The sequence below is a fragment of the Anopheles arabiensis genome, chromosome 2 (assembly GCF_016920715.1).
Source record: "Anopheles arabiensis isolate DONGOLA chromosome 2, AaraD3, whole genome shotgun sequence".
Taxonomy (NCBI): Eukaryota; Metazoa; Arthropoda; class Insecta; order Diptera; family Culicidae; genus Anopheles; species Anopheles arabiensis.
This window is the reverse complement of record NC_053517.1, coordinates 30,784,265-30,812,208: the sequence shown is the minus strand read 5'-3', so window position 1 is coordinate 30,812,208 and position 27,944 is coordinate 30,784,265. Positions and strand designations below refer to the sequence as shown.

Below are 27,944 nucleotides of genomic sequence, written 5' to 3'. Positions count from 1 at the left end.
TGTGCAGTTAATGTAGATAGTAACACCAACATTAAATATCACAAACCCCGTTACAACACAAAAGTGGCGACGAGTAAATTCGGACAATTTTTTTTTTTTTTATAAAACGACAATTTTTAATCTGTGAAAGTGTAAGTGTATGTGCGTGTGAAAATTCCCCGTCCACCGTCCAAGAAGCGCAGGATGAGCACCAACGAAAACGGTGCATCAGACGGAGCTAGCGAAGGCGAATCGCGTCGATCACCGTTGATCCGCCCCAGCGCTTTTACACCAGCGCAACCCTTCGCATCAGCGCACGACGTCAATGCACAACGCTTGCATCTACAACCGCACCGAGGACCAGCGGCGCCATCGCTCAGCATATCGCCGACGCCATCGCTGCACCCAGAAGGAGCGTCATCTCAGGAAGCAGGATCGTCCCCAGACAGCGCGATGATCTACCAAATGCTGCAATTAATGCAGAAGCAGATGGCCCAACAGCAGCAAATGATGTCGCAATTAATGCAATTGCACCCGCTCCCGCAAACGTCGCAGCCCCAGCAGCATTCGCAGCAGCAGTCTTTCGTCCCGCAGCAGCAGTCTTTCGTCCCGCAGCAGCAGCCCGAGCTTACCATGGATGCTTTGGCGAGCAGCATTTCCGAGTTTCGGTACGAGGCCGAGTCGGACGTTACGTTTTCCGCCTGGTTTTCACGTTACGACGACCTGTTTAAGCAGGACGCCTCCCGACTCGACGACGCGGCGAAAGTTCGTTTACTCGTGCGTAAGCTGGGCACGACAGAGCATTCACGGTATACCAGCTTTATCCTTCCACGAGTTCCGCGCGATGTGAGTTTTCAAGACACAGTCAGCATATTGAGTTCGCTTTTCGGAAGGGCTGAGTCGCTTGTCAGCAAACGATACAAATGCATGAAGCTGACAAAAGCGCAATCCGAAGACATACTCACATTCATCTGCCGCGTGAACCGATCGTGCGTCGACTACCAGTTTTCGTCCATGAGTGAGAATCAGTTTAAGTGTTTGACGCTCGTGTGTGGACTAAAGGATGAGGCTGATTCAGACATCCGCACACGACTTCTCGCACGCATCGAGGAACGAAGTGACGTTACTTTGGAGGATCTTGCAGCAGAGTGCCAGCGGATAAAGAGCCTGAAGGTTGACAGCGCGATGATTGGAACGGAGTCGCGTGAACGAGTCCTTGCAGTGCACGGTGCAGGTATGCAGTCGAACCAGCGGTACCATCGATCGGGCACGCAACCAGCTAATTTCCGGAAGCAGAAATCGAGTGATTCCGGAGCATCGGCGAAACCATCGAAACCCTGCTGGTTATGCGGTGAGCTTCATTGGTCCAGAGACTGCAAGTTCAAATCGCATAAGTGCTCCAATTGTGGAAAAATCGGTCATCGGGAAGGGTTTTGCCGCACATCAGGACCGATAAGACGACAGCGCAACTTTCGAAAGCACCGGCAGGTAACATCACGTGTTGTAACTGTGAATATTTGCAGGGTTAACGACAGACGAAAATACGTCAACCTGACCATATGTGGTCAACACGTGAGCTTGCAGCTGGACACTGGGTCGGACATAACAGTCATCAGTCGCTCGTTGTGGCAACAACTGGGCAAACCATCGTTAGTTCCGGCAGAGGTCAACGCTAGGACAGCATCGGGTGAGGAGCTTCAACTCGACGGTGAATTCGAAACCAGCATTGAAATGGCAGGTAAAACGAGGGAAGCTATCATTCGGGTGACGCGAGCAAACATTTTATTGTTGGGTGCTGATCTCATCGATCAATTTGGTCTCAGTTCGCTACCAATGGATAGCTACTGCAAAATGGTATCGTCAAGCGGCTACATCAAGGGTCTCCAAGCTAAATTTCCGACAGTTTTTAGCGGTACGGGGCTATGCACTAAAAGCCGCATCCACTTGCAGTTGAAAGAAGACGCTCGACCCGTGTTTTTGTCCAAAAAGGCCTGTCGCTTATGCCATGATTGAGACGGTCAACAAAGAGCTGGATAGGTTGGAACAATTGAATATCATCACGCGCGTAGACTTTTCCGAATGGGCAGCCCCGATCGTAGTCGTACGAAAGGCAAATGGCAACATCCGCATCTGTGGCGACTACTCGACTGGCTTAAACGATGCGCTTCAGCCACTCGAATATCCATTGCCATTGCCCGAAGATATTTTTTCGAAGCTTGCGCACAGTAGTTGGTTCAGCAAAGTAGACCTGTCAGACGCGTTCCTCCAGGTCGAGATTCACGAACAATATCGTCCATTGCTTACCATTAACACCCATAGAGGTTTATACCATTATAACCGCCTTCCTCCAGGCATAAAAGTAGCTCCAGCCGCGTTCCAGCAGATTATAGATAGAATGCTGGCAGGATTGCAGGGAACTTCTGGCTATATGGATGACGTGGTTGTCGGGGGGAAAACAGAGGAAGAGCATGACGAAAATCTAACGAAACTTTTTCAACGCCTCGAACAATTTGGTTTTTCCGTCCGAGCAGACAAATGCTCGTTGAAGATGAGGCAAATCGATTACCTTGGACACGTAATCGACCGTCATGGTATCCGACCGAATCCTGCGAAAATCGAGGCAATAAAAAATCTTCCCGCACCTACTGATATCAAAGGCGTGCGCTCTTTCCTCGGAGCAGTAAATTTTTATGGAAAGTTTGTGCCAAAAATGCGCGAATTGAGGTATCCGCTTGATAACTTGCTGAAAAGTGACACAAAATTCGCTTGGAATATGCAATGTGAAAAGGCATTTAAATATTTTAAAGAAATCCTATCATCCGATCTCCTCCTCACCCACTACGACCCCACCGCAGAGATTATTGTGGCAGCGGATGCATCATCAGTGGGACTAGGAGCCACCATTTCTCACAAGTTTGGCGATGGCTCAATAAAGGTCGTTCAGCATGCGTCACGTGCTTTGACAACAACGGAGGAAAAATATAGTCAAATAGATCGCGAAGGGTTGGCCATTGTATTTGCCGTAACTAAATTTCACAAGATGCTTTATGGTCGTTCTTTCAGGCTCCAAACCGACCACCGTCCCTTATTACGCATCTTCGGCTCAAAGAAAGGCATCCCAGTATTCACAGCGAATAGACTGCAACGCTTTGCGCTAACACTGCAGTTATACGACTTTTCGATAGAGTACGTCCCCACCGAAAACTTTGGAAATGCTGACATTCTCTCAAGGCTCATAAGAAATCACGCTAAACCGGAGACAGAATACGTCATCGCCAGCCTCCAGCTAGAAGAGGATGTAAGGTCCGTAGTTCTCAACATGATTAATACATTCCCTCTCAATTTCAGAGACATAGAGGAAGGGACACGGACAGATTCCCTACTATGGAAGGTTCACAAATACATCCAAGAAGGCTGGCCGTCTGACTCGTCATATGGAATGGAGTTAGCACGCTTCTATAATAGAAAGGATGACCTGTCGACCGTAGGTGATTGTGTTCTTTTTAGAGAGAGAGTAGTAATCCCCAGAAAACTACGCATGCGGTGCTTGAATCAACTTCATAGAGGGCATCCAGGGATTCAACGCATGAAGTCCGTCGCTCGCAGCTATTTATACTGGCCATCTATTGATGAGGATATAGCCGACTGCGTTTCCAGCTGTACAGCATGCATGGCAGTCGCAAAATCACCACCTTTACTAGAACCAAAGTTTTGGCCAAAGACCACCAAACCGTGGGAAAGAGTGCATATAGACTATGCAGGACCAGTTGATGGAGCTTATTTCTTGATCGTGGTTGACGCATTCTCAAAGTGGCCTGAAGTGATGAAAACAATCACCACAACCACTACAGCTACCATTTCGATGCTGCGAAGCATCTTTGCACGTTTTGGCATGCCTGAAAAACTAGTCAGCGATAACGGAGCCCAATTTACAAGCGACGCGTTTAAAGATTACTGCAAGCAAAGTGGCATTGAGCATATTAAAACACCGCCGTTTCACCCACAGTCTAATGGGCAAGCAGAGCGCTTTGTGGATACTATGAAACGAGCCCTGAAGAAAATCCAATCAGATGATATATCCACTGAAACGGCACTCGACACCTTCCTGCAAACATATCGCTCAACTCCGCATCCTGCACTTAACCAACGCACGCCAGCTCAAGTTTTATTTAATCGAAACATTAGAATTCCCTTAGATCTGATACGCCCAACTACAACAACACATTCCGAAGTCGACCAACGAGATGATCAGCAACCGCCAGCAGCTAGACAGTTTCAACCTGGAGATGCTGTCTATATGAAACATTATTCGCGCAATGCTTGGCAGTGGATTCCCGGAATGGTATCGAAACGGATCGGAAGCGTAATGTACGAGATTATCACCGATGGACATCGCCCTCATCGTCGACATGCCAATCAAATGCGCGCACGTACATCGAGTGGCCGAGGACATCTTGCCGGCGACTCAACTAAGCATCAGCTGCCGCTTGATATTCTTGCGGAAGTGGCACCAACACCGTGGGCACCGACACCAAAGGCACCGATACCCGTGGAACGGAACAACGATCCGTCCAGCACATCACAACGTTTTTCTTCCGATAGGTCCCCAACGCAGCAGATTGTACAGCCTCTACCATCTGCATCCGAGACCAGCATCAGACAGCCGATACAACCGCCACGCCGATCTTCTAGGCTTAGAAGACCTCCGCGTAGGCTCGACGGATATCGGCTATACTAAAAAGGGGGAGATGTTGTGACCCGACCTGCCGAACTTGCGATCGCCGTTATTGCAGTCACTCACCGCTGACAGTCCTGCCAGCGTGTTGATGTGTTAGTGAGAGCGGTTCGGCAGGATAGGGCAATGATCGCTCGCCAGGCCAATGAACGGGAGCGATGGTGCCGAACACGTTGGTTGTAACGCGGCACTTACAAGAACGTCCTCGGTGCAAGCAGTCAGATTTTTAATAATACATTTATGTTAATTTATAAAGTTTTAATACGTGTGCAGTTAATGTAGATAGTAACACCAACATTAAATATCACAAACCCCGTTACAACACAAAAGCCTGAAGAAATATCAGAAGCGAAATCATTCCAGGAATATCCATGATAATGGATCGTTTACAAGTAAATTTAGATTATTTGTGGCTATGGATCCAAACGTTTCTTATGGAGATGCCGAAACCGACTCCGATGTCGAAGCCGATTCTGATTTCAGAGCCAATTCCGATTCCGGAGCCTATTTATATTCCGGAACCGATTCTGATTGCGGAACTGATTATGATTGCGTAACCGATTATGATTCCGGAGCCAATTCCGAATCCGAAGCCGATTCCACAGCCGATGGCGATTCTTTAACAGATTCCGATTCCGGATCCGATACCGGAAACTGATTCCGACGAAAACTTCATTTTTCCCATCACTAATACATACGCACGATGGAATGGAATGTGTATCACGGTTGGAAACAAAAAAGGAGGCGGTTGCTTGGATCTTTTCCAACATCACGCCCCCGGTTCATGGCGAAGTCATCATCAGCTGGCGTTCGGATGTTGGGAGGAGAAGATGGAGAATAAATGGAGTGGCAAATAAAAGCGCTCTAAACAAAATGGTAATGGCGACCCTATTGATATGACATTCAAAGCGCACAATTTAAGATGTTAAATTGTCGAAATTTGTTTCGAGGCGCTGGGGACCTCCACAATACCGTTCCTAGAATAGTGTGGAAGAACGCGAGTTTGAGGACACAATTAAAATATGAGGGTGTTATTATTCATGCAATCATTTACGGATCCTGCTGTGATGAGGTGTGTCTTACCATGATTTGTGTCTGAATTACAGGCGGTCCCCGAGATACACGGTTATTGGGGACCGAAAACGGCCGAAAAATACCGCGTATCTCGAATTTCCACGTAAGTCGATTCTCGTGATTTCCAGCCAAAATATCACTAATTTTCGTGCAATTTTGCAAGTAGGGGGTGGTTTTAGCCACCAAATTAATTTTTTGATGTGTTTCTAATGAATTGAACAGTTTTAAACCTTTCTAAATGGTATTTTACATTCGATCAATACGGAAATTATTTGGTATTTCACAATGGATGTGTCAAATCAGTGCAATTTGCTCAAAGAACTGTCAAATTTTGAAAACCGCGTATCTCCGAATCCGCGTATAAGAGGTACCGTGTATCTCGGGAACCGCCTGTAGTTTAGTCTTCTACATTAGCTGCCCAGTCTACATCAAGGAAGCATATTTTTTCAACACAACACCGGAATACAAAGTAGTGGTGTGCGTTTGTGAGTAAGGCGGGTTTTTTTTTTTTGCACTGCCTGAATTAAGTAAGATGTACGATATCGCTGAATAATCTAAAATCGAGCAATAACCGCATTTCGCAGTGGGTGTACGGTTGTGGGAACATTGAAGGTCTACGTCGAATGATGGTCATTGTGAGTAAGTTTACACGAGCACTGGAATTACACCACTTAAAGCAACGGTGGCGTTCTTTCTGGCAGGGGCGTCTAACTCAATGTCAGATTGTTTTCCCTTATTTTATTGATTTTTTTTTTTTTTTGAAATCATCTTTATCAATTTCGGAGATACTTTTTAGGCTACCCATTACATAACCTGCTTCGATTACTCAATATTTACAACATCTCTCTCTAGAATTACAAACGGCTCATCTTCTATACACGCATCCAAGTCACTGGTGGCCAAAACATCAAGAGTTTTATGTCTATTTGTTTAACTGTTTGTTTAACATACAAAACCATTTTTGGTGAAACAAATGTATAAAAACATAAGATTTTTAATGACATAAATATTGTTTATTACATCCAGTAAAATTAAACTGTTAATACCGTATGATAATTATTTGTCTGTTGAACAGAAAACAAGGTTATAAAAAGGCATATTAGCATAGAGTCAGGGCAGTAGAAGCATGATTACACACGAGATTGTTCGTTTTTGTTCTAGCAATGATAGTAAACCTACGTAAGGAAACACAATTTAATACAACATAAACCGAGCCTTACTGGTGGTAGCTAGCTGTTGATGCGGATGAGCAAAGTTTGAAAACAGCAGAATATTAAGGAAGCTAATGCTGTTCAGTCATCTTTAGGATGCCGAAGAATACCGAAAAAAACGTACAATTTCGGCGTATCTTTATACCCTAAGATGCTGCTGCGGTTATTACTTTAAACAGATTTTTTGACTCTCGCGCACCTGATTCAACTTTACATTACAAAAAGATTGCATGACAGTGGCTGATTAGAGCTGCCAGCATGCTGATCTCCTGCGACAGGTCGGTCATATGCTGGGGCGTGGCAATGAGCGTCGGGGCAAACACGGTGGCAAGGTTGTGTTCGTTCATCTTGTTGATCGTGTGATGCGAAGCAATGCGATTAAGGTGCTCGAGAATGTACTTCAAACAGTGCAGGTGGGCGGGTGGCAAGGCTTTCACAGCGTTCCGCAAAGCTATCACTTGTTCGCCGATTGATTTCTCTCCTGGAGCGACACAAAATAATGTAAGCCAAATGTGAAATACCCCTTTTTCCCCTGAATACAGCTACTTACGCATCGATTCCATAAACAAGGGGAATGATTGAAACGTTATCAAAGGAACGGGAAGCAGCCGTAGGTACAGCTTCAGTACGCCGGCAATCACATTGATGTTGCTGTACATCTGGGCGGATACGTCCGCCTTCTCGCCATCCTTATCCAGTGCCATCTTGAGCGCTTCGATTTCGTCCGCAAATCCCGATATCCGGTAGATACCCTCCTGCAACATGCCGTGGTTTTCCACCTCCTCCACGCACTTTTTCACAATGAATGGAATGCGACACTTGTGTGCCGTCACCAGCGTGGTCAAATCGACCCCAAATATTCCCCGCAAACGTTTCAGATCCGGTACGCATTTGGCCGGTACCAGTTCCGAACATTTGAAGTGCGCCATAAAACCGCAGTCTAACAAAAAAGGAAAGTAAATATACTTTTGCTACTGTCGTATGGAGGGGTTAAATCTATCTTACCATCACATTTCACACCCTGTGAGGTGAAGCCCCACAAAAAGTTAGCACAAAACTCGCACCAATTTAAGCCCTTGAATGTGTGAGTTTTAAACGCATGCTGTTTTTCGTACTCCGGATAAGCGTTGTCGTGTGTGTCCGACTTTTCAAACTGCTCCTGGTCTGCGCCCTTCGCACCACCATCCCGATCGTCCGCTATTTCCGTGTCGGCCGACTCTAGACTGTCCTGCACCATCGGCAGTTTGGTCGGTTTGCACAGCGAGCGCAGCTTGCGTCGATGCAGCGTCATATACGGGCTCTGTTCGTAGCATTTCTTGGTCTGACTCATCATTTCCTTCAGGATCGGGGCAGCATGCAGGCGCATGTAAAAGTCCACCAATCCGTCGGCAACCATCTCTTCGACGGTTTCGAACTTTTTAAAGTTCTCCCGCAGATAGTGGCCCTTTTCCGGGCAATAAAATATCTTAAAATGCTTGGTCGCCTGGCCAAAGCGCAAACTGAGTGTGTAGTAGTTGTCGGCACCGGGACTGCGTCGCACCAGGTAGCTACCGTCCGGCTTGTCCTTCAGCATCTGCTCACACTCCTTGTGGTCCATTGTCCCGTGATACTCTTTGCCGTACCGGGTGGGTCCCATGATGTCGTCCCGCTCGCATAGCACTGGTTTTGGGGTGGGAGCGTCAAGCTGTATTTTATACACTGCAAGAAAAAGTTGCACGGCTGTTCATTATGGCTTCGACTGGTGCATTTGGAGTCAATCGGCAACTTACGCTCGGGCTTCCACACATTTGGGACGGCTAAAAGTGCATCTTTAGACATCGTCGACGACTGTGACCCGGAATGTTGTCCTCTAGGCCGTGCCCATTCGTCTAATTTGTAAATAACAACATAAACACAAAGCATTCTATATTTAGAAATGACAGCGGGCCGCTTTTCCGTTTTTAAGGACTAGTTGACGTGTTGGAAATTGAATGCCCTGTATCTTTTCCAAGACATAATTTTTATTTATTTCGGAATTTAAGAAAAATAAAAAGGAATTACCAAAATAAATGCAATAACAAGAAAATAATATATCGTTTTAGTTCTTGTATGCCTTGAACGCTTTCTCAAATATTTGATAAATAAAATTGTCTCCTCGCGACATAGTTTGCTCTGTTTCCGCTAGATGGCACTCGAGTGGCTCTGACATCGGCTGTCAATTCGCACTTCCGACAAGCCTCACGCTTCCTCTTTTTGTAAACTGCTTGAGTCGAATAGACGTGTATTTCATTTGCTGCTCACGTTTCGTGTCGATCTGACTTAAAAGTAAGTACGAGAATCCGCCAAAACGCCGTCCGGAGCGCCAACTAACAAGCGACCAATCGTTTCGGTGTGTTTTAGTTTTGCAAAAATGCGTTACGTAGCTGCATACCTGCTGGCTGTCCTGGGTGGCAACGCCGCACCATCCAACTCGGACATCGAGAAGATCCTCAGCTCGGTCGGTATTGAGGCCGATTCGACCCGCGTCACCAAGGTGGTGAACGAGCTGAAGGGCAAATCGATCGAGGAACTGATCGCTTCCGGACGCGAGAAGCTGTCCTCGATGCCGGCTGGTGGCGGCGCTGCCGCTGCTGCCCCTGCTGCTGCCGGTGGCGGCGGTGGTGCTGCTCCGGCTGCCGAGAAGAAGGGTAAGTAGCGCGGTGTGCTGTGTGTACACATCGGTGCCTCGTTGTGCGGAAAGTTAACGAAATAATTTTCTCAATCCAATTGCAGAGGAGAAGAAGGAAGAGTCGGAATCCGAAGACGACGACATGGGCTTCGGTCTTTTCGAGTAAAAGGTAAGCAATTTTGGGTACAAAATAATTCCCCCTTCAATTGGTAGATGTTTTCATATGATGAACTCGCATGTATTCAACCATCTTTCGGGAATGATAACAATGATTCCAATTGCTCTTACTGACTACCGGTTAAACCAGTTGATCGGAATACTTTTAATCCCTGCTATAAGAGACGTGTTTTACTAACTCATATTTAATTATTGTTTCGTTCCAGGTTGGTATCGTACTCCTTGTGTTCCCTCAGTACAATTGTATAGCTTCACCGCGTGTTTCCAATGATGAATACAACGATATATCACCATCTTTCGAATGATGAACAGTGATTTAACACATTTCTCCTGATCAATACAGTTCCGCCTGTCGTGAAACACGTGTGTACAACTGTAATACACCGTTCTAAAACCAAGCATTTCTTTTACTTTACAGTTTATTACTGCGTCACATTCACTGCTGCTGTGCTATATCGTTCTGATATAGGTAAGAGACATAGCAATTCTTAAACCACCATAAATTCATCCAACCCTTGGCGCTAATGTTCCTTCTCTTCATTTGTGAATCGCCAAAACATTTGAAGCTTCGCTATGTCTAATTAAGCCGTTATTCTTTTCTTTGCAGCTATCAACAAATCCAATGGGTTCGCATCATTGTTACAGTGCGTGTAATGGTGTGGATTGGGTATTGTGTACAAAACGTGTGACATAGGAATAAATTTTCATTTCGAAAACTACTAGTTTTTTTCCATTTTTTTAATCTTAAATTTCCACGTATCCGTAAAAGTTTTCAGCGTTCCTTTTCTTGGAATTAATTGTTGCACATGAAAAATCCTTTAATCTTGCTTCTTTTTAAATTCGTTTACCGTTGGCGAGAATACTTCACCTACTTGCGTGACAACGACATCGACATCATGGACTTTCTCCTTAAAAGGTAAGGTTTTGCTTCACATTCGTATTTTTTCAATTGCTCTCTGCTAATGATGATTTCGCTACATCTAACCATCTTTCGGGAATGATATCCATGATTTCGATTGCTCTCACTGACTTCATTAAACCATATAAGCTGAACAATTCGAGCATTTTACATGAAATTAACGTTACCTTTTTCTGTGTTTCGTTTCAGGTATGTTTGGCATTGCGTCGTGTTATCATTTTTCGATGACTATTACTAGCCTCAAATGATGAATTTTTATTATTTACACCATCTTTCGGATGAGTAACAGTGATTTAAAAGCTTTTTTCCTGAATCTCATATGATTCTATACGTTTATTAGCTATAACAGGTCATAAGCTAATTTTGCTTACCTTTATCCTTTAATTTCAGATTCTTACTATGATTCTTACTTCTTCGTAGAATTGATATTGTTTTTATATAGGTAAGTAAACACTTGAACATGGTTTTTCTTTTCATGATGAATGAACTTAATTACCATCTTTCGAATGACAACATTCTATGATTTTGAAACATTTCCACTGATACTCTGTAAATACGCGTGCATTTTCGTATGTATCAGTTAGTATGTCTGTCTAATTCAATCTCCTGTTTTCGTTACAGGTGGATCTGTTGGATTTTGTTTTCTTTTCAGATATCAGCATGCTTACACGATGGGATTGTTGATCTTCAAATAACAACAGAACAAAATTGATTCAAATTATCCATAATAAACCTTTATTACTACAACATTTGGCGGCTAGTTTCCGTAATTACTACATCCAACCAGTTGCCGGTGGATCTAATTTAGTGAAAGAAATCATTCGGTCTTTCCAAGTTGCTCGGAATTCGCCCTCTGCTGTACGGCAGCAGCGGCTTCGTCCCGCTTCTTCTGCGCTTCCTGGTGCGCTTTCCACGCTTTGTTCGTTTTGTCAACGGACTGGCGAACACGCGACATGATTTGAGCATGGTCAAGCCCAAGTATATCGTGTCTCATCTCGGGCTCACACAAACGTTGATCTTCCGGCTTCGGCAGCAAAACGTCCTGCTCACCATCTACGTCCTCCTCGCCGTAATCTGCCTCCTTCAGCAAACTGTTCAACAAACCTTCCACGTAGTATCGCTTATCCTGTACGAACGTAAGCTGCGGAACTTCTCCCATCAGCCGAAGCTGCGACAATTCATGACGAATGCGCGAACAGAGCGGCTTAAGGATGCCGTCAATTTTTACATCCCTGTTGAGATTGGTCGAAAACCAGTAGATGCTGGCTTCGCGGAAATCGGGCGCCACGCGGACACGCGAAATCTGTATACCGTAGCCGTACAGATCGCTGGCGAAGGAGCCCGTTGCCATCAGGTCGGTGATATTTTTCATGAACAGCTTGTTCAGCACCGCCACGCGACGGTTCGATTCCTTTCCCTGCCGTTTGGTGCTGGCCAGCGATTTGGTCGGCAGCAACTTCGGTCCCTGGTCGTTGGTTTCATCGTAGTAACGCTTTTTCTTTGTTTTGCTGCCATTCATAAGCTTGTTCAGAACTTTGGCAGCCTTTGTCGAGGAGGCGCAAAGCTGAGCGCTCGATGAGAACAAACGGGACGACGCAATCTTAAGCTAGAATAGAGAATCAGCTATTTTTCATTGCTCAGCAGGGTTTGATAAAAATACTTGCCATAATGAACTCGAAATTGCGACGCGATATGCGCTACGACCGCCAATAGCTTCACATCAACTACTACTATCACACATCATTTGTAATGCCTGCAAAAAGAAACAGATTTTAGATGTGTGCTAAATGAAAATGCATTCGCGAGCCAACACAGTTGTGTTTTGGATGGTTCATATTCTACTACTATTTCAACCTCGTGCATATGTCTGTATGGATCTACCGGAAACTACGATATTCTTATTGCTCTTTGCTCAATTTTTTAGAAACTTTGGAACGAACAAAATATAATATCCTCTATGCTATCAAACCAAAAAAATAAAAATAGTAGAAACTATCTACAAACGCAGCACAACAATCTGGAGAATCAACAACTGGGTCTTCCTTGGAGCTTAAAGCAAACAATGCATGCAGAACTTGATTTGTTACACTTTAATAATTTTGTTTTCACCATTTCCAACCAATAAAGGATCGCAAATTGTTATGATATAATGGAGTATATTAAGAACGATTCTCACATCACGCCCGAGTGCCAATTTGGTTTGCTTGCCAACAAAAATAAATTTCGAATCACGTTGTCAACATTTCAAAACAATGACAAACAGCGCTATTGATGGGCAGAACAGTTGCATGATTGTTCCGCTTTTTTTAATTAATAAAAAAACGAACTATTGCATCATTGATAAAAAACATTTGATCAAAGTACATAAGAAAATAAAAAAAAACAACATTTCAACTAAATATTTAAAAAATCATCATAAATTACAATGTAAACAAACATTGCACCTTAGTCGGATCGGATCGAAATCACTCCCCTGGTGACATTTGCCATTGACGCGAACAGTGATTCCGACACAGCTATCGCCCACCACTTTGCCAGTGATTACTCAGAGAAAAGCAAAGTTAAAGCAAAAGCTGAAGTTGTAGCAGCAAAAATGGCTCTGAAACTGTTGGTTGGTCAAAGTGAGTAATTCACCATCTGTTTGTAGCTACTATTCTTCGATAGAATAATCCATCGAACTAATTGTGCTGTGAAAAGTATTTTGGGGTGTGAAAATTGCGTATTGCGGTTCAATGCAGACCAGCAGTCCGTCATCCGCAGTGTGTACCGCAGAAGAACGCCCCTCCCGTTTATTGGAGGGACGGGGTGCGACTGGGCAGTGAAGCGAGGTTTGGGGGTTCGATTATTCATCCCCATACGGAAGTTTGTGACCCTTTGTAGCTAGCCCACGAAATATGAATGTATGAAAATGGTCCACAGTGGCAGTGCAGGAAGTGCAACAATGAAGAACGAGGCGCAGGGCGTGGATCATGTGGGGCAGGAGGAGCAGCACACCACCTGGAGTGGGTCACTATTTTCGGGAAGACAACGCAGAAAATTTTGCCTTCGGTATCGATTTTTTGATTGCACTTGCGCAAAGCAGCCGCACAATAGAATATGGTGTCAGAATGTGCGAGAACCGTGTCCGCACGAATGCCGATGGAGAGCGAGAGATTTCTAGCAATACCTTCGCAGTTCAGCAGCGGGTCAGCAATATGCACAATCAAAACAATGGTTGTTTTTATGCTGTTTTAATGTGCCGTTTGCTTTGCATCATCCGTTGATCCGTAGAACAAATCAAAGATAGATCAATTTTGACCTTCAGTTCAATGTTGATGGTTGGGGATGCTTGTAGGATCTTTTGTTTGTTTATTATGTTTTATTTGCTTGCTAATTTCTGTTGTTTCATTTACTCGTTTGGTACAGAGATCATGAATGAGGTCGTCCGCAGCAAGACGAAATCGGACGGCAAACCTGGTACGGAATGGAGAATCCTAATCGTCGACAAGCTGGCCATGCGTATGGTTTCGGCGTGCACCAAAATGCACGAAATCAGCGCGGAAGGTGTCACCTGTAAGTGGAGAGACATCAACGATTAGCTTTATTCGTCTTCGAATCACTAATCTCACCCTCGCTCTTTTCCCCCCAACAGTGGTAGAGGACATCAACAAGAAGCGGGAGCCTCTGCCGGCGATCGAAGCGGTCTACCTGATTACGCCGTCAGAGGATTCGATACGTTTGTTGATGCGGGATTTTGAGAATCCTGCCAAACCGACATACAAGGCGGCACACGTGTTCTTCACCGAGGGTAAGTAGAGTGACACAGTGTGGTGACATCAGGCCAGGCTGCTAGACCAGCGCATGGTAACACTGCGATAATGACCCTCTTCTGTCTCGTCCGTCCGTAATCCCAGCTGTACCAGAAGAACTGTTCAATATTCTGGGCAAAGGCACCGTAGTGAAGTTCATGAAAACGTGCAAAGAACTGAGTATTGCATTTATTCCGTACGAAGCGCAGGTGAATATTGGTTTGGTTTAGACTTACTATGCGCATTTAGTGGCCGCTGGAAACTAAACTCTTGCATAAGAAAAAGGGTGCTGGAAGTAGGGAAAGTGTGTTTGTGTGCGTTAAGCTTAACTCCCGTCCTCACGTTCATGTGGATGGCCATCGTACTAATCCGCCCGGGAACAAGGTGTCAATCACGGAATTTACAGTGCAGCTGTTAACTCTTAACTTCTAAATTTTACATTGTTATGTCTATTCCGTGCGTCATCTCACACACTATATTCTGTGTCTAACCCTTCCACCCTCTGGCCCGTTGCAGTCTGTCCGGAGGAGCTGTTCAACGATATCTGTAAATCGGTCGTATCCAGAAAGATTAAAACGTTGAAGGAAATCAACATTGCTTTTCTGCCGTACGAGTCGCAGGTGTGCAAAGTTTTGGGAACATTTACTAATAACAATGCTTTTTTTTATGTAGCTAGAAATGCGTTGTCTATTTTTTTATTTTTTTGTTTTTGTATATTTTTCCTTCATACATTTGTTTGTCTAACATTTTTCACGCTTTTATTTTGGGTAATGTCTTCCATTTTTTCATTTTATTTAACACCATCTGTTAACATCACTTATTTCACGAAACGTCATTCAATTGATTGTAATATGTTTGCATTTGTACAAAATTTAATTTGCTTGTTAACTACACATATCAAACATTATTCTACGGCAATAATTATAACTCCGTTCTATACGTTACTTACCTTTCCTCGTCGTGTACAAAGGTGTACTCACTTGACTCGCCAGTCACCTTCCAATGTGCGTATTCGCCCGCGCTTGCGTCGGCTCGCAGCGGCAACATGGAGCGCATTGCCGAACAAATTGCCACCCTATGCGCGACGCTCGGGGAATATCCGTCCGTTCGTTACCGTAGGTAGGTAGTATGTCTGCACCCGTCTCCTTACCAGCGCATAGCTTACCGATTTGTGTGCTCTCCCTCTCCCTTTCTCTTTTCAATTCTAGCGAATGGGATGGCAACGTGGAGCTAGCCCAAATGGTGCAGCAAAAGCTGGACGCGTACAAGGCGGACGAGCCGACGATGGGCGAAGGTCCGGAAAAGGCCCGCTCGCAGCTGCTGATTCTCGACCGTGGGTTCGATTGCGTTTCGCCGCTGCTGCACGAGCTAACGCTGCAGGCGATGGCGTACGATCTGCTGCCCATCGTGAACGACGTGTACAAGTTCATCCCGTCGCCGAATGCGGCCGAGAAGGAGGTGCTGCTGGACGAAAATGACGATCTGTGGGTGGATCTGCGCCATCAGCACATTGCGGTGGTGTCGCAGAGCGTGACGCAGTACTTGAAGTCGTTCACCGAATCGAAACGTCTCACGCAGAGCGAAAAACAGTCCATGAAGGATCTGTCGCAGATGATCAAAAAGATGCCCCAGTACCAGAAGCAGCTGTCCAAGTACTCGACCCATCTGCACCTGGCCGAGGATTGCATGAAATCGTACCAGGGGTACGTCGATAAGCTGTGCCGCGTGGAGCAGGATCTGGCCATGGGTACGGACGCGGAGGGCGAGAAGATCAAGGATCACATGCGCAACATTGTGCCGATCCTGCTGGACCAGAACGTTTCCAACTACGACAAGGTGCGCATTATCGCCCTGTACGTCATGATCAAGAACGGCATCTCGGAGGAGAATCTGACCAAGCTGGTCACGCATGCACAGATCGACCAGAAGGAGCGCGAGATGATCCACAACCTTATCCATCTGGGTATCAACGTTATTGCAGATGTAAGTGACAAGCGGCGATGTGCAGGCCATAGTGAAGCTTAGCTAAACAAAATCAAACATTTCTACTTTAGGGCAATCGCAAGAAATCGTACACCGTGCCGAGAAAGGAGCGCATCAACGAACACACCTACCAAATGTCCCGCTGGACACCCGTCATCAAGGACATCATGGAGGACGCGATCGACAACAAGCTGGACGAGCGTCATTTCCCCTTCCTCGGTGGCAGAAAGATGGCCGGCTTCCATGCGCCAACCAGGTAAGTGTAGTGCAGGCGCGTAACTACCACGCCAATTGGACTAATTGTTCCATCCGGTTTCATGCTCGCTTTTTTCTTCTCATTGTGCAAAAGCAGTAGTGCACGCTACGGCCATTGGCACAAGGACAAATCGCAAACGGCGGTTAAGAACGTACCGCGCCTAATTATGTTTGTGGTCGGAGGCTGCAGCTACTCGGAGATTCGCTGCGCGTACGAGGTCACGTCCGCCGTCAAGAACTGGGAGGTGTACATCGGCTCGTCCCACATCCTGACGCCGGAAACCTTCCTCAGCGATCTGGGCTCGCTCAACAAGGAGTAAGGTGGATCGGGCAGTGCAATTCAGCCGCTAGGGGGGTGGAGGCGATGGAGCTGCGCCGATTTAACACCGTTCGCTTTCCTTGTGATCCTCAGACCGTGTTCGAATTGCTGTTCTACCAAGAGCGGAACAGTATGACAGTATGACAGTCATAAAGATGATGAGTATTCTATTTGTTATCTGTTAAGAAAATGAATGCACGACTCCCGTTCGAGCAAACTCCCACACACTCACACAAAGCCACAGGTTCGGGTTAGGGGTGCCATACAACCGAAACACCGATCGAGAAGGGAGTTAAATTTGAAGTTTGAACACTTACAAAACTCTGCGCAGAGTGCGAAGGAGGGAGATATCAACCCGGTCTGGGGAATGCATCTGATAATAATCAATGAGACAGATTTTGCGTTTCTTTACCCGTTGGCATTTTGCAAGCTCTTTTAGACTATTTAATGATACATTCCTTTGCAAAGGAAAACGATTGTGATTTGCTTCCGTTTCTTGCTTTATTTTGCAGAGACAGAGTGGCGCGCAAGGTAACTGCGTAAGCACTCTCGCGTATTGTTGCGTTCCTCTATTATGCCGTTTAGTACGTTTCATGATTCCCGTCGGAAACAAAGTGTACGCTGGTACGCATCACGTTTCCGGGATTGTTTCGCTACTTGTTGTTACTTGTGTGGATAGTCATATTGGATTTTAATCGTTTATGTTATAAGCTATGGTTTTATTATCGATTGTGCAGCATGCACATACAATCATCTTATTAGCCAATTACATCGAAGCGAAGTTAGGAGGGTTAGTTTCCGTTGCATTAGTTCGGCCAACCGTTGGTCGCAGTTACAGTTTTCAACCATTCGCTTTCGGTTTAACTTGCAAGAAGTATTAGCAGCGATGTGAGTGGGGAGAAATATCAAAAAGCAATGTAATGGAATGAAACAAAATGGCATCATGCACGAGTCAAACACACATTCAAAATAATAATAATAATAATGCGCCAGCGCTTGGATCAGCAAAACATAAGTTGTGCGGAAACATTTACCACAAAGTCACATTAGCATAAATATACACCAGACGAAATAGGGATAAGAAATACGACAAAGAGAGAGAGAGAGAGAACAAAAACAAATCACAAAACCCCTCAAACACAAACACACATTAAAAGCTATATTAACGTGAAGAAGTTCATATATCATAGCGATTAGGAATGGGCTGAAAAAGATGTGAACAAGTTACTGCTAAATTATTGATTAGTTTTTAAAAACAAAACACCACACGCGCGCACCCATGTTGCAGATCTAATAATTGAATTCTTCGTCTGGCGCGTGCGGCAGTCGATGAAGATGGTGTGGGGAGAGGCGCACCGCTACGGTACGGTGCTGCATTGTATGCGCAGAAGCTTCCGGCTTAATTGATCGATACCATTCAACGTATCGATTGAATAGTTTTGAGCTGCTTCTGAAGCATGCTTTTCTTCTTCTTCGTCCCGCTTTGCCTGCGAATGCGATGTGATCGGCAAAGGCGTGTAACCAAAGAGCACAGTGCACACAAACACATTCTCCCTTATGGTACACAACTGCAAATTCGATCTACGGGCACGTGTTTGCAGCGTTTGCTGTGTGAAATTGGGAAAATTAAAGTGAAAACCGCGTTCAGCTTTTGGCATGGAGCAATGCTTGAGAAATTACAAACACTTGAGAGAAAAATTACACTAAGTTAAATTCTATATTTATTGTACTTGTCTGTATCGTTTCTTGTTGAACGATCGAACAAAAAAAAAAAAAGAGAAAATATGCAAAGATCACAAAGCGCGAGTAGGTCAGATGGAAGAATGTTGTATAAAATTGATCAGTTTGAAGGAATGTTACAAAACGCATCGTAATGCGGAAACCAAACCAAACGTATATAGCAACATACTTACTACCCATATATTTATCTTCTATTGTCTTGGAATGTTTGGAGCGGAGCAGATGTTACGGGTGTGTGTGCAAATTCCGAACAGAAGAATAACTAGCATGAGCAATCTCTCTTCGGCTGTGGATCCCACGGCACGACGCTCTGCGCCAGGAACAAGCGGAACCCGGAACCCAGAACAATAAAACAACTCTCCAACAATAATGTTCTGCCATTGATTGGTCGTAGGTCGCAGTGAAGAGCAAAACACACACAGAACAGAGCGGAACAGACAGAAGACCCCCCCTGTACACAATAACACACTTCTATCTAAAATCTTCGAGCGTTCAATTATTAAACTAATAGCATATTTAATATACTCTTGTGTGCATTTGGGAAGAATCAACGCGAAGAAAGAAACTGACATTCGAAAACACGATCCCTGCGGACTATGGTTTTAAGTACGGAAATCAAACTGGAAAACAGATGCAGGAGAGAAGAACCAGTACATGGATTGCAAAACGTGCGTGTTCCGTTGATAGATCGTGCAGAGTAGGAGTACGATTTGTCACCACCAAATCTTTCCCCGGGAGAGTGCCAGCAGCGCCAATAGGTGTGATCCGAGTGGAATGTAATTCCTCGGCACACTAGCAGCATAACCTTAATTACCACCCCACCAATTATTTAGATCAGAAACGACGGGTTTTCGATAGTCCCGGCAGCGAAGAGCGGTTTCTTTGCGTTGATTCTTCGTGATGAAAAAAAACAAAACAAACAAAAACAAAAAAAGATATGGAACGTTGTTGGTGTGTGGCATCGTAACGGTGCGATTAGAGGGAAGAGAAAGGAAGGAAGGAGAATGATGATTATCCATTCAAGGTGCAGAGGAAAAGTTGGCTTGTATTTTAGTTGTATTTTGGCTTCCTCCAGTTTCCTCCAGTTTCATAGCATAGACAATTACATTTAATAAATACTTATCCGAATGAAGAATACGCGTGTGATTGATTCTGCCTTAATTTCGTTTGTTAATTTGCCGAAAGTTCCTATCCACGATGTTGTGGCTTTTGTTGCTCGAGCAAATTGGTGTCCTTTTTGACAACTGGGGAAATCTAGAAACGCCATCGGTGGGCGTGTAGCCATGGAAACCAATCGCAATTCCATCGGATTGTTGTTTGATGAAAAAGCAACTGCAAAGTCGGGGCGACTTACCCACAGTTGCTGGTGGTGCCGTTTCAGAAAACATTATCTGCATCATCACATTACGTTGAACCTATAGAATGCCGCGTCGAAAACCCATCACGAAGCTGGGCGTATTTGGGAAGTACGACCAGAACCCGGAACAGGCAGTAGAAAATTACTTCGAATCCAAATTAAACAACAAGTGCTACATGTACGTATCGCGACGGCCATAGAACCCACATATACAGGGTGTGGACGAATCCGATGATGTAATATATTTTGGCTTGCAGCAATGTCCCCGGTTGGGATGTCGCCCGCAATGGGTTCGAGCTTAAGGGCATTCACAATGACCGGGAGTATATGGAAATCACCAAGGAGCAGCACCGGATGCGTGAACAGGCCCAACGGCAGGTGGTCACCAACCGGAAGCGGCTGGAGCAGACGACCGATCTGCTGCAACGGATGCGCGCAGAGTTTGTCGAGTTGAACGATTTTCTAAAGGATTGCGAAATGAAGGAACAGGGCGCCCTGGACACGGTAATTCAAGCACCCGGGCGAGCGTTGTCTTGAACTAAAGGTCTAATTGCTGACAACTTCTGATTTCTATCCCCGTATCATCTATCCCTGTACAGGTCAAGCGGGAAAAGGAAAAACATGTACAGTACGAAGAAAAGATCGCACAGCTCGAGTCGGATCTGGAGCAGCTGGACGAGTTTGTGGTGAAGTATGAGGAGACGATCAATCAATTTGAACCGTTTGAGGTATGTTCATAGGAAGTATGATGTACATAGGGAGTGACTCGTGTACTACAAGCGGACATGTGACAAGACGCTACATCTTCTTTCCGTTTGCAGAAAGTAATGGAACAGACAATTGCCGAATCGAAGACTTACGAAACCATGCAAGATCTTATCCAGCGCTGTGATTCATTGTGTAAGTTGATCCAACTTTAAAGCGATCCACCTCTTCTTACACTATGCGCATTTTCCCTCTCATTACTCTTTCCCCAGTACTAGCTCAGGTGGAAATTTCTGCCGTAGAGCAGCAAAAGATTCAAGAAATCGAGGAAATTCGCCAGAACCTGTTCAAGGCAACGAAGACCGCCCTGCACATCATTACCGGGCTGAACAACGATTTGTCGGAGCTTCTGGTACGTATACAATTGTCTTTGCGCTGTGCGAAGTGCTAACTGCCGCCTAACATGCCGTATGATGCTTGCCTTACGCAGACACAGTACGTTGCGGCAAAGGAGGAAGGATTGCGCTGGGAAAAATCGGTCACCGTCGTCAAGAGCTACATGGTGGAGAACGAATCGAGCATCAACTGCCTGCTAGATGCGATAAATCACGTGTACATACTGTTGCGCAAGCGGCGCGGCTCCCAGCCGAAAGCTCCGCGCGGGGACGTCGAAACGCAGCTGGATCACATCAAGGAGGAGATCGAGATACTGCACGAGGTGCGCCGGCTGGCGGCTGCCAAACTCCGCAACGAAGGCCACAGTCTGTGTGCGGAGAAGGGTACGCAGCGACGGAAAACCGCACTTTAAGTGGAGAATATGTGATATAAGCGGCACAAATGCGGCAACACAGACTACTTAGCCGATTTATTTGACAACTTTGAGTTTATTCATTCGCCTCACGCGCGCGTTTATTATTGTTGTTTTGTTTGTTCGTTCATTTTGTTTTTTGCTCCTTAGTGTGATTTTTACTCGTAGGTTTTAAACGATAGCATTTAATTTCAATCAACCAGCTGTTCGGTGACACTTTACTCTTTCGCTACTCTGTGTCGAATCAATAATGCATATAAGGTAAGGGGAAAATGGTGTGTTAGAAGAGGATCTTCTGTTTCATGCATATGCATATAGTATATATATATACGTATTTTTCAGTTATGTATTTTTAGTCGCATGTGTTGCGTGTCGCACGAGATATACTCATCTAAATGTTTCACCCACGCGAACTCAACCTTTGCGATCTTTCGATCTGCAGAGCCCCGCGGCCTCGTGTGTCTGTGTCTAGGCTGGCTGCAAGGGTTGCATCAGGGCAGCCATGAATACTAGGAAAACTCAGTAGGCATAGCGCTTCATCGTGTAAACTGCCCTGGTCCGTAATTAAAACGTACGTGAATTAATATAATAATAATTATAGATTGCATAAATAAGCTTAGCCTGTCTGCCTGTCGGCCGCACAATAACGATAATGATGGTGGGATAAAATATTGTGACGATAAAAAAACAGGACAAAATAATGATACTACCGCACACTGTAACGTTTTTTCGGCTTCCGTTTGTGCATTTAATGTAAAAGTCAAGCAGCAATCCAGTTTGAAAACCAAATCCAGTAGTGGTGAAGAGTGCAGAAAATTTGCAAATAAAAACTATATCGCGCATATCATCCTTGCTTCCACCTAACAATACTGTATTGTGTGTGTGCTTTAGCGAGAAAAGGTTTGATTCATCACGGTTTCTTATACCGCATCGTATCGTACCGACAAGGAATGATGATTTGCATCATTTGGAGTGCAAATAGCGAAGGAAACCATTCAAACCGAAGTAAATAAAAAGCAATAGCAACGCATCAAGTGCCAAAACTTCCACAAATAACAAAGAAATCCGTCGTGTGGTTCGTCTTCAACAAATCCTACTGCATTACTGTGTGCAGGAAGCCAAATAAACGAAGAAAAATACTGCAATTTTGTTATCAAACAAGGACATTTGCATTTGCTGCCATCTAACAGCAACCACGTGGGACCGTGAGTGAAGCAATCTTACCAGTGGGATGTGCTTGCTATAGTACTAGGAATGCGTTCATTTGTTTTCTCACTACTTATGTATATTCCATGCTTGCGGAAAAAGTTACCCAACATTACGCCTATCTCTTCTTCCTATGTAAACCTGCGCGTGTGTGTCTTTTTTTCTTTTGCTTTTCGGATGAGTACTAAGCATTGATTGCATTTCTGGTAGAGATTGGGCGGGGGTGTGAACATTGCTCCGGATGCGTTATTCCTCCTATCGTTCGTACGCTGATTTCTTGCTGTGTACACAACATGGTTAAATGTTTGGCGGCATCCTGTACTGGGGTATGGTTTGCATTGTGTCTATATGCCTACGTTTTAGGATAAATTGTACACAACGATAATAACAGGAAAAGCATCACATCTCGGCATGCTGCTCCCTATATACACGTACGCACACATCATCATTCTACTTCTGCTTTCTTTACGCGCGCGCTGTATAGAACTTTTCTTTATGCATGTATATATATAATTTATAAGTATAGTTATATATTCATCTCTTTTGCATCTAGCTTTTTTTTCATTTTCTTAGTGAACAATAAGATAAATGATAACGATTTTAGTTGAATTTCTACTCACAATATACTGCAATACTAGATGCATATAATATTTGCTAACGAATATTCTTTCACCTTCGCTTTTTTCACTTTTATTTTGCTTAGTCGTTTGTCTTACGTGTCGTTTTTGTTTTGTGTTGTTTTTTATAGTGGTTTGTCTGAAGGGCAATGCTTTAAAATTATTACATTCATGACTCATCAACCCAGCAACCGTGTTCCACCAACCTGGAAGGCATATGCGTCATCATATGCGCCCCGTCCCGCATGCAACGCAGCACGTCCTTGCTTGCCATCCAACTGCAAGGTAAAGAGGAACGTTGCATCTGACCGGTGCGAAGGGGGGACAACATTATCCCGCGCAGCTGTGAGAAGGTCTGAGGTCTGAAGATGCATAAATGTGTTTGTGTGTTTGCATTTAGATGTTTAGCATATTACGCCAAACAGGAGTTCAACACTATTTGTTGGTCCTTTTGTTTTCGGTATGTATGATAGTTCACATTTCGGGTTGGTTTTTGTTTCTCCTCTTCGTGGGAGGGGGGATCAGAGTTTGTTTTTCTTTAACTTTTAGTGCTGCTTTAATTAAAACCTAAGAAACGAAACAGAACAAACAGGACACATTATTATTATTATTATTTATGATAACAACACCATTGCCAAACATTTGACTACTCAACTCAACCAAATAGCAGCAAATTATAATAAGTAAAGGGTCGAATCGATAGGAAGGACAGCGAAATTAAGGACAAAAATACGATATTCGACGCGTTTCACGGACGTGTGTGTGTGTTACGATGCGTTTTGCTGGAGGGGTTTAGAGAAATGTTTCTTGATGAGCGAGATATCCAAACACAAAACAATCAGAGCAGCAAGTGTAAATACATTTGAAAACGAAACCATTTTATCGCTTTATTTCGTACACAAGTAAATTGGAAGGTGGTGCACTTTTGCGTGGCCCCATACACACTACAGAATAATCGTTACTACGCAAATGTTTAATATATGTTTTATAATAGATATATAATATACTCTAACAACTAGCCGCGCTTTTGCACCACTGTCGCCACACTGTCGCCTTTCCACTTTCCTCTACTACTACTACACCACACTGGTGGGTGGTATGGTATTGGTGTGGGTTTAGCAAAAGCAAAGCCAGAACGGGAAGAAACCCCCAGAAAGTCATCCTCCTATTGGGCGCACGTGCAGTAATTTAACTAAATGCTGATGATTCGTATCGCAGCGCCGGCGTACCAAAACGCGTGACGCCGACACAACACGGACGGTTGCACGGCGGGTGGTAGTAGTGTGAGTGTGTGTGTGTGTGTGTGGAACGGCAATTCAAGGATGAGACGATGAGTGTTGTAGTGGTCGCGACACGCCGGACAGAAAGTTGGTTACGTGAGCGCAATGCAACAGTGCAGCAGCAGAGCCATAGAACCAGTAGCAATGGCATTAGCAGCAGTGGCGACACACACACACACGTTGTGGGTTAGACATAAAATCAAGGGAAGCATGTTCACGGATAAGTCACGTGTACTAAATGCTATCCACAGGATGACGGGAGCGAGCGAAATGTCTACATATGTCTGTCTAAATTGCTTCTCATCCTCTGCGGCAATGATGCTGTCAACTACTAGCACACTTCACTGATGCACCACTAGCGCTCTGTACAATCCTGCATGAAGGGTTATGGACAAGATTGTGTATGTGTGTGTGTGTGCTCATTGTCTTTCTTACACTAATTTGTTTGCGCAGACGGCGACAAAAAAGAAACAAAAACTGGAAGGTAGACAGTCGGATAAGGATTTCACATAACAAACGTTAAACACATTCAGCTACATGCATTGCAGCTGAAAACATTTCACAGTCACAGAGAAACTGTTCGGCACAAGGGCATGCTCTTACGCGTTTGGCGTACAGAGCGGCGCGCACAACATAAAAATACACAATACTGTGTGCTTCCGCAGGAGCCTAAAAGACAAATCTAAGCGTCACACACGCACGACGCAAATCGCGATCGTTAATTTGGGAATGATTGTTGAAGACAGGGAGCATTGCGCAAAATTGCGTGTGAGGTGGAGGGGGGGGAGGATGGAGCTGAATTACTCTCTATACACATGCTTGTTTCCTACGCTACTACTACTACCACTACTTCTACTACTACTGCTCGCACAGTGTTGTGTATGTGTGTTTTGGATCGTCCGTCCACGGTAGAATGTAGTTGTGCTTCTTGCTAGGCGCTAACGTGCAATTTTACATACCACCGTACTGGTATGGGGGCATATTTGGTTGCGGGGGCACGTACGCGCCGGCGTACTGTGGCGCATACTGGGGCATGCCGATACCGGGGCCAGCAGTCAGCATCAGTTGCGGTTCGGGCATGATGATGGATTTGTGTTCGGTGCTTTCGCCCTCCTTCTGTCGCTCGGCATCGGACGCTTCCAGCTTGTCAACCTTGGAGGTGTATTCTCTCGTCACCTAAAGGGGGGGGGGGGGGGGAAGAGTGATTGCATCAATAACGGACGCACCAGGAGGTGGCACCAGGGTGGTGTGTAAGAGGTTCCATTTCGTCCTAAATCATTACCTGGATGATGTAAGGCATAGCAAAGTCCATGATGTTGTGGCGCCATGCGAGCTCTAGTATTACATCGGGCCGCAACAAATCGTAGCACTGTGAGAAAGAGAGAACAACAAAAGAGTGTTATACTCGTTTTGGAGAGGTTCAGGAATGAACTAGCCACCAACTGGCCGGGCCCGCCAAACCTACCTGGAATAGACATGCCGCGAAGCAATCGTATGCGCCCCGCTCCAAGAACCATCCGAGCAGTTCCTCCGCCAGCTCGCCCTGGTGCGACTCGGCCGCGTACTCCATCGCGTCCTTGAACAGTCGGTCCTTTTGCACAGCTCCACGCTCTGCTTCCAGCGGTTGTTTCCTGCAATTGCAAAGGAGCGCCACATGTACAGTTTAGCAAACGTGTTCCGAGGGTGCAAACAATCGTATTAAAAAAACATACCTTTGTACAGGTAGGCAGCAATGCGACGGAATTCGGTGAGCTCGTGCTTTTCGAGCTTCTGCGCCAGCGCAATGTTGTCAAAGTTGTCGAACGCGTCGATCGACGTCCGCAGGCCCTGATAGTCCTCCTCGTCGATCAGCAGCCCGTTCAGCGCCTCGTTGATTGCCTTGTTGTTCAGGCTCTGCACCGACCGCAGGTACGTCTTGACGAGCTGCAGGTGTCCCTGTTTGGTGAAGAAGCTGACGGCGCGCGTATGGTCCATGCGGGGGGCCAGCACGAGCAGCATATCGTTCAGCAGCAGCGGCTTGTAGTCCAGGTAGAACTGGATCGCCTTGTAGTACAGCTCGATGTTGGCCACCTTGGTGATGATGTCCTTGAAGTGCCCTTCGCGCCACGCCTCGGACGGATGCGCCATCATGGCGAGGACCGCGTTGTCGTACTCCTCGTACTTGTCGTACAGGAACACGAGCTCGGACCAGAGGTGCGCCTGCTCGGCGGCCCGCAGCACCTTCGGAATGTTGACGCGCGACCAGAACAGCTCCAGATGCTCGCGCATCTTGGCCGGCTTGTACTTGGAGTACAGAATCGCCAGCTCAGTAAACATGCCCATGTGCGCGCGCTCCAGCCCGAGGGCCGCTTCCAGTAGCCCGATCAGCTCCTCGAAGTAGCCCCGGTCCTGGTAGTAGTTGATCAGATCCTCCAGCTCGTCCGCGTGCACCACGATGTGCAGACCGCACATCTGCGCCAGCCGGAACTCTTCCGCGTCGACGCAGGCGAAGCACACCTCCTTCCAGGTGCGCGTCGAGTTGGCCTTGCGGGCACCGTCCACCGCGCCCTGGAACTCGCGCAGATGCACCAGCGTGATCGCGAGCCGGGCAAAGTTGCTCACGTTGTTGTACAGCAGCTTGGCCGCCTCGTACATGCGGTCGTTGAAGCAGCGGTCGCCGATCTTCTGAATGTCGGCATGGTTCGGTCCGGACACAAACTCCTCCAGATCGGCCAGCCGGCCCGTGCGGGCGTACGCGTAAATCAGCTCGCTCTCGATGTAGCTCTCGCGCGCCTTCTTGCGCGCCATCTGCAGATAGCGCACCAGGTCCTCCCACGAGTCGTTCTTGCTCGCCGTCTCGACCACGTCGATGTAGGCACTCGGGTCGTCCGCCTTGATGTAGCTATCGATCGCCTCCTTTACCAGGCCCTGCTGGAGCTGGGCGCGGGCCAGCTGCGACCAGACGGCCGGCTCGTTGCAGCGCTCGGCAAACTCGTTCGCACGCTCCAGATTGTTCACCTGCTCGATCAGCACCTGGATGGCGGACGTGTTCACGTCGAACTTCTTGAAGATCGCGAACGCCTCCTCGTACAGCTCGTTGTTGATCGCAATGTTGGCGATGTCGGGCGCGTCGTAGTTGTCCAGGCGGTTGATGTAGTCCATCAC

General features: G+C 45.8%; 7 protein-coding genes across 12 annotated transcripts in view; 4 read left to right on the top strand and 3 right to left on the bottom strand.

Annotated features, from left to right (window-relative positions):
- The first annotated feature begins 183 nt into the window (after window positions 1-183).
- Window positions 184-1,992, top strand: LOC120897881 (uncharacterized protein K02A2.6-like). The gene has a single exon (XM_040303030.1). It carries the CDS (start codon window positions 184-186, stop codon window positions 1,990-1,992), a length of 1,809 nt encoding a protein of 602 aa, XP_040158964.1.
- A 4,769-nt stretch (window positions 1,993-6,761) lies between these two features.
- On the bottom strand, window positions 6,762-8,901 carry LOC120897876 (N-chimaerin). Its single transcript, XM_040303016.1, has 4 exons — window positions 8,769-8,901; window positions 8,005-8,697; window positions 7,550-7,939; window positions 6,762-7,480 (listed from the first exon to the last, which is right to left on the bottom strand). The coding sequence occupies exons 1-4, from the start codon at window positions 8,899-8,901 to the stop codon at window positions 7,215-7,217; spliced, it is 1,482 nt and encodes a 493-aa protein (XP_040158950.1). The 3' UTR covers window positions 6,762-7,214.
- A 267-nt stretch (window positions 8,902-9,168) lies between these two features.
- LOC120895886 (60S acidic ribosomal protein P2) lies at window positions 9,169-10,542 on the top strand. 2 transcript variants are annotated; one of them, XR_005738385.1, is made up of 5 exons: window positions 9,169-9,303; window positions 9,379-9,665; window positions 9,751-9,815; window positions 10,242-10,292; window positions 10,431-10,542. XR_005738385.1 is itself a non-coding variant. In XM_040299595.1 (4 exons), exons 2-3 carry the CDS (start codon window positions 9,389-9,391, stop codon window positions 9,810-9,812), a joined length of 339 nt encoding a protein of 112 aa, XP_040155529.1. In that variant the 5' UTR covers window positions 9,169-9,303; window positions 9,379-9,388; the 3' UTR covers window positions 9,813-9,815; window positions 10,030-10,221. The 2 variants fall into 2 exon arrangements, 1 of the variants encoding a protein (XP_040155529.1); XM_040299595.1 differs by lacking the exons at window positions 10,242-10,292; window positions 10,431-10,542 and adding an exon at window positions 10,030-10,221.
- A 912-nt stretch (window positions 10,543-11,454) lies between these two features.
- LOC120895884 (putative ribosome-binding factor A, mitochondrial) lies at window positions 11,455-13,000 on the bottom strand. 3 transcript variants are annotated; one of them, XM_040299592.1, is made up of 3 exons: window positions 12,919-13,000; window positions 12,407-12,495; window positions 11,455-12,348 (listed from the first exon to the last, which is right to left on the bottom strand). In XM_040299592.1, exons 2-3 carry the CDS (start codon window positions 12,407-12,409, stop codon window positions 11,560-11,562), a joined length of 792 nt encoding a protein of 263 aa, XP_040155526.1. In that variant the 5' UTR covers window positions 12,410-12,495; window positions 12,919-13,000; the 3' UTR covers window positions 11,455-11,559. The 3 variants fall into 3 exon arrangements, with proteins under 3 accessions (XP_040155526.1, XP_040155527.1, XP_040155528.1); XM_040299593.1 differs by having other exon boundaries at window positions 12,852-12,968; XM_040299594.1 differs by lacking the exon at window positions 12,919-13,000 and adding an exon at window positions 12,747-12,851.
- Window positions 13,001-13,230: 230 nt separating this feature from the next.
- Window positions 13,231-19,962, top strand: LOC120893692 (protein ROP). 3 transcript variants are annotated; one of them, XM_040295722.1, is made up of 8 exons: window positions 13,231-13,363; window positions 14,148-14,294; window positions 14,374-14,529; window positions 15,047-15,150; window positions 15,501-15,649; window positions 15,739-16,513; window positions 16,585-16,769; window positions 16,863-19,962. In XM_040295722.1, exons 1-8 carry the CDS (start codon window positions 13,336-13,338, stop codon window positions 17,086-17,088), a joined length of 1,770 nt encoding a protein of 589 aa, XP_040151656.1. In that variant the 5' UTR covers window positions 13,231-13,335; the 3' UTR covers window positions 17,089-19,962. The 3 variants fall into 3 exon arrangements, with proteins under 3 accessions (XP_040151656.1, XP_040151657.1, XP_040151658.1); XM_040295723.1 differs by lacking the exon at window positions 15,047-15,150 and adding an exon at window positions 14,636-14,739; XM_040295724.1 differs by having other exon boundaries at window positions 16,866-17,088.
- A 182-nt stretch (window positions 19,963-20,144) lies between these two features.
- On the top strand, window positions 20,145-21,757 carry LOC120908366. The gene is made up of 6 exons (XM_040319285.1): window positions 20,145-20,362; window positions 20,442-20,688; window positions 20,784-20,912; window positions 21,006-21,084; window positions 21,162-21,301; window positions 21,380-21,757. The coding sequence occupies exons 1-6, from the start codon at window positions 20,250-20,252 to the stop codon at window positions 21,695-21,697; spliced, it is 1,026 nt and encodes a 341-aa protein (XP_040175219.1). The 5' UTR covers window positions 20,145-20,249; the 3' UTR covers window positions 21,698-21,757.
- LOC120908362 (clathrin heavy chain-like) overlaps window positions 21,750-27,944 on the bottom strand; it is a 13,467-nt gene continuing 7,272 nt past the window's right edge. The window contains 6 exon segments of the mRNA XM_040319282.1: window positions 21,750-24,087; window positions 25,760-25,976; window positions 26,083-26,169; window positions 26,266-26,396; window positions 26,399-26,431; window positions 26,513-27,944. The exon segment at window positions 26,513-27,944 is cut by the window's right edge and continues 2,615 nt beyond it. Of these exon segments, the coding sequence (XP_040175216.1) occupies window positions 24,077-24,087; window positions 25,760-25,976; window positions 26,083-26,169; window positions 26,266-26,396; window positions 26,399-26,431; window positions 26,513-27,944 (1,911 nt within the window). The 3' untranslated portion in view covers window positions 21,750-24,076.